This window comes from Scomber japonicus, chromosome 3, assembly GCF_027409825.1.
Source record: "Scomber japonicus isolate fScoJap1 chromosome 3, fScoJap1.pri, whole genome shotgun sequence".
NCBI classification, from domain to species: domain Eukaryota; kingdom Metazoa; phylum Chordata; class Actinopteri; order Scombriformes; family Scombridae; genus Scomber; species Scomber japonicus.
Window position 1 is genome coordinate 39,917,006 of NC_070580.1, and position 5,072 is coordinate 39,922,077.

General features: G+C 54.4%; 1 protein-coding gene across 1 annotated transcript; it reads right to left on the bottom strand.

Annotated features, from left to right (window-relative positions):
• Positions 1-1,400: 1,400 nt before the first annotated feature.
• Positions 1,401-3,725, bottom strand: LOC128355447 (piggyBac transposable element-derived protein 4-like). The gene is made up of 4 exons (XM_053315686.1): positions 3,509-3,725; positions 2,738-3,319; positions 1,822-2,608; positions 1,401-1,653 (listed from the first exon to the last, which is right to left on the bottom strand). Exons 1-4 carry the CDS (start codon positions 3,723-3,725, stop codon positions 1,401-1,403), a joined length of 1,839 nt encoding a protein of 612 aa, XP_053171661.1.
• Between the last annotated feature and the right edge of the window lie 1,347 nt (positions 3,726-5,072).

A 5,072-nucleotide genomic window follows, 5' to 3' on the forward strand; every position in this document is an offset into this window, starting at 1 on the left:
TCCGCGCTAAGGTAGGTAATGGGCCTGAGGAAACGGTCCACAAAGTCTGCGCGAAGGCTCTAGGGCCAACTCTCCCCCAGTCCTCTGGGGTCCCTCAGGCCAAGCCAGGCCAGGCCAGGCCTCCCCTCCACTAACTCTCCACCAGTCCTCTGGGGTCCCTCAGGCCAGGCCAGGCCAGGCCAGGCCAGGCCAGGCCAGGCCAGGCCTCCCCTCCCCTTCCATTTCTCCAGCAGGTCGTTTGGGAGGGACCTGCCTCAGCCCCTGTCCCTGCCTCAGCCCCTGTCCCTGCCTCAGCCCCTGTCCCTGTCCCTGTCCCTGTCCCTGTCCTGATCTCTTGTGTACAACCAATTACTGTTCCTCCATCATTGATACTAAGGATGAAAATGTTTATTATTTTTTTATTTTATTTAAGTGTTGCAAATAAAAACACAACAAAAGGCATCCTCTTTAAGTCTCTTTTCTTTTTCTTTTTCTTTTATTTATTGTCCAACAAACTCCACAAAAACATAAAACATACAAAAAAGTAAGGATGAAAACAAAAAAAAAACAAAAAAAATCTTTATTATTATTATTAATATTATTATTATTATTACAAAACCTTTTGACCAAACAAAGAAACTTGAAAAGAAAGTGTTGCAAACAAAAAGCATCCTCTTTAAGTCTCTTTTCTTTTTCTTTAACTTTTACTTTTATTGTCCAGCAAACCCCACAAAAACATAAAACAAAACAAAAAATCTTTATTATTACAACACCTTCTGAACAAACAAACAAACAAACAAAGAAACATTACAAAGTGTTGCAAACAAAAACAAAGACAAAAAGCATCCTCTTTAAGTCTCTTTTCTTTTTCTTTTGCTTTTATTGTCCAACAAACCCCTAAAGTCCGCGCGCTAAGGTCCGCTCTAGGGTGGGTAGGTAGGTAGGTAGATAGATAGGTAGGTAGGTAGCGGGCCTGAGGAAAAAGGAAACAGCGTGCCGGGGGAGTGGAGAACCTGGAGACCCTAAAGTAAGTCGGCGCGCTAAGGTCCGCTCTAGGGTAGATAGATAGGTAGGTAGGTAGCGGGCCTGAGGAAAAAGGAAACAGCGTGCCGGGGGAGAGGAGGATCTGGAGACCCTAAAGTAAGTCCGCGCGCTAAGGTAGGTAGGTAGGTCGGTAGCTAGCGGGCCTGAGGAAATAGCGCGCGGGGAGGAGGGCCCTAAAGTCCGCGCGCGCTAAGGTAGGTAGGTAGGTAGGTAGGTAGGTAGCGGGCCTGAAGAAATGAAGCGTGCGTGTGGGGAGAGGATCTGGAGACCCTGAAGTCAGTCCGCGCTAAGGTAGGTAGGTTGGTAGGTAGGTTAGTTGGTAGGTAGGTAGGTAATGTGTGTGTGTGTGTGTGTTTGTCAGTCACTGAACGGTATCATCACAGTGCTCCGGCACAAGTGCCGCAAACCGCCACAGAACACCCGCCGCAGATGTACTTGCGGCAGCTGCGACACACAAACCTGGTCTTTCTGTCCTTTTTTTCAGTGCACATCTCACACCTCTTTCTCTTTCGCGTCCTGCTGCCGTCCGCCGCAGCAGAGTCAGACTCTGCGGCAAGCCGTGGCGGGTCGTGGTGATCTTCTCTGTCCCTGTCCCTGTCCCTGTCCCTGTCCCTGTTCCTGTCCGTGTTCCTGTCCGTGTTCCTGTCCGTGTTCCTGTTCCTGTTCCTGTCTCCTCCGTCTCCTCCTCCGTCTCCTCCGTCTCCGTCTCCTCCGTTCCCTCCTCCGTCTCCGTCTCCTCCGTCTCCTCCGTCTCCATCTCCTCCTCCTCCGTCCGCCGCCGCCGCCGCTTCTTGAAACGCTCTCACCACATCCGCCGCAGCCACGGTTCGCGGAAACCTAGCCCTCCTCCGGATGAGCGGCGCCACCAACTGCTTTCCCAGCCGCTCCAGGAACACCCTTCTCTTGTTGCGCTTGCCAGACAGCCACGAGGGGTTCAGCTCCCGCCATATCACAAAGGCGTTGTACGAAGAGACGTCTATGAGGTTGTGGAACACCACGAGAGGCCATCGGCGAGTCATTCTCCTGCAACTGTACGTGCCGATCACCTTGTCCAGGTTGTCCACGCCGCCTTTGGTGCTGTTATAGTCCAGGACCAGCGCCGGCTTCCTGTCCCGGCGCTCGCTGATTCGCGCCTCCTTGTCCTGGTGGTGGTCCCGCCGCCGCGTGCTCATCAGCAGCACCTTCTTGTTTCTCTTCGGGATGTAGCACACCACCGCGGTGCTGTCCGTGAAGGCGAAGGTCGAAGAGAAGACCTCTCTGCCCTTGGTCGCGAGCAGCGCCTTCGGGAGCTCGGGCTTGTTCTGCCGCACCGTGCCGAGCATGGTCATGTCCCTCCGGAGGAGCCTCTGCCCCAGCTCGTACGAGGTGAAAAAGTTGTCGCACGTGACATTGCGACCCCTCAGTCCTTCGGTCACGTCGAGCACTACCCGCATGCCCTGGTTCCTTTCCACAGCTCCACCGATAGGCTTCCCGGTGTAAACTTGCATTTTCCAGGCGTAGCTGGATCTGGCGTCGCACGCCGCCCAAAACTTTATCCCGTACTTAGCGGGCTTGCTGGGTATGTACTGCCGGAAAGGACAACGACCTAAGTTGAGGTGAGGAAGAAACACACACAATTATTTTTATTCAAATAAATAAATAAATAAATAAATACATACATAAATATATATATATATTTGGTATATTTGGTAGTAATAATATTTTGGTACCTTACCTCTGAACGGTACCAATTGTTCGTCTACCGTCACGTCAGGCCCGGGGTTATACAGCAGCGGCAGACGTGCCGCCCACTTGTCCCACACCTCCCTTATGGCTGCCAGCTTGTCGGTGGAGCGCCTAGCGGGTCTGGTCTCGAGGTCGTCGAATCGCAGGAGCCTCGAGTACCCGTGGAACACCTTGAGCGGCATAGTTGCTCGAAAAATGGCCCTCCCGCTCTCCGCGTCCCACAGACTTGCCGCCGCCTCGCCTCGTGACCTGTACACGCCCGCTAGGATTAGCAGCCCGATGTAGGCGCGCAGGTCGGTCTCGTCGATGCCCTTCTTCCACTCTTGTCCGTATTTGCGAACGCCCTGCAGGTTGGTCATGGCCAGCACTATTTCTTCTATTTCGGCCGTAATCAACAACGCGAACGTCGAAGCTATGTCGTGGGCGTTGGAAACGGCATACGGCGTCGGACCCCCCACCGGCGGCAGCGGCGGCGGCGGCGCATCGCGGCGTGCCGCAGGCGCGTCGTCCTCTCCTCTCCCGTGTGGCACCGAGGACCAAACTTTGCCGTCCTTGGACAGGAACCTCTGGCCTTCGGCGCGAGGAGGAACATCGCTTTGTCTGTGCGCTTGATCACCACCGTGTTGGTCTTCTTCTGCTTCTTGTTCTTCTTGTTCTTCTTCTTCTTCTTCTTCACCGTGTTGGTCTTCTTCTTCTTCTTGTTCTTCTTCTCCTTCACCGCGTTGGTCTTCTTCTTCTTCTTGTTCTTGTTCTTCTTCACCGCGTCGGTCTTCAAGACGACCCGCGGAGAGGTCAGCGTCGCCTTCTTCTTCCTCCGCCGATGATGATGTTTCACGTTCTGCATTGTATTCGACAACGTCCTCTTCTTCGGACACGTCCTCGGCCTCGGCCTCGGTCTCGTCGTCAGAGGCGCTGTACTCGTACTGTACGGACCAAAGTTGATCTAGAACCTGCTCGACTGTGAAACGATCCGACATGGCTGCAGCTGAGTGGACAACGGCGGGGATGTGTAACTGGGGCTGGGGCTGGGGCTGGGGCTGGGGCTGGGGGAGGACCTGGAGACCCTAAAGTCGGCACTAAGGTAGGTAGGTAGGTAGGAAATGTGCCTGGGACCGGGAGACCCTAAAGTCCGCGCTAAGGTAGGTAGGTAGGTAGGTAGTTAGGTAGGTAGGTAGGTAGGTAGGTAGGTAGGTAAGTAATGCGCCTGGGACCAGGAGACCCTAAAGTCCGCGCTAAGGTAGGTAGGTAGGTAGGTAGGTAATGCGCCTGGGACCGGGAGACCCTAAAGTCCGCGGTAAGGTAGGTAGGTAGGTAGGTAATGCGCCTGGGACCGGGAGACCCTAAAGTCCGCGCTAAGGTAGGTAGTTAGGTAGGTAATGAGCCTGGGACCAGGAGACCCTAAAGTCCGCGCTAAGGTAGGTAGTTAGGTAGGTAATGAGCCTGGGACCGGGAGACCCTACAGTCCACGCGAAGGTAGTTAGTGTGCCTGAGAATGGGCTTGATAATAGAGGAGGAGGAGGAGGAGGAGGAGGAGGAGGAGGAGGAGGAGGGGGCCGGGAGACCCTAAAGTCCGCGCTAAGGTAGGTAGTTAGGTAGGTAATGAGCCTGGGACCGGGAGACCCTAAAGTCCACGCGAAGGTAGTTAGTGTGCCTGAGAATGGGCTTGATAATAGAGGAGGAGGAGGAGGAGGAGGGGGGGGGAGGGGAGACCGGGAGACCGGGAGACCGGGAGACCCTAAAGTCCGCGGTAAGGTAGGTAGGTAGGTAGGTAATGCGCCTGGGACCGGGAGACCCTAAAGTCCGCGCTAAGGTAGGTAGGTAGGTAGGTAGGTAATGCGCCTGGGACCAGGAGACCCTAAAGTCCGCGCTAAGGTAGGTAGGTAGGTAGGTAGGTAGGTAATGCGCCTGGGACCAGGAGACCCTAAAGTCCGCGCTAAGGTAGGTAGGTAGGTAGGTAGGTAGGTAATGCGCCTGGGACCGGGAGACCCTAAAGTCCGCGGTAAGGTAGGTAGGTAGGTAGGTAATACGCCTGGGACCGGGAGACCCTAAAGTCCGCGGTAAGGTATTAGTGTGCCTGAGAATGGGCCTGATAATAGAGGAGGAGGAGGAGAAGGAGGGGGGGACTGGGAGACCCCAATGTCCCCGGGAAGTTAGAGATTAGGAGTGGGGTCACAGTGACCCACATGGACAACACAAGGGTTAATCTGATTGGCTGCTGGGTTAGTGATCGATCTGCTCCAAGAAACAGCTGATCAGTGTGTGTGTGTGTGTGTGTGTGTGTCTGTGTGTGTGTCTGTGTGTGTATGTGTGTGTGTGTGTGTGTG

What these genes read in the sequence shown, in the direction of transcription:
- LOC128355447 (XM_053315686.1), bottom strand. Translation starts at nt 3,725, where the DNA reads ATGTCGGATCGTTTCACAGTCGAGCAGGTTCTAGATCAACTTTGGTCC. An exon ending in TCGTCTTGAAGACCGACGCG is followed by an intron (nt 3,320 to 3,508) that starts GTGAAGAAGAAC and finishes CTCGCGCCGAAG; the next exon opens with GCCAGAGGTTCCTGTCCAAG. An exon ending in ACAATTGGTACCGTTCAGAG is followed by an intron (nt 2,609 to 2,737) that starts GTAAGGTACCAA and finishes ACCTCAACTTAG; the next exon opens with GTCGTTGTCCTTTCCGGCAG.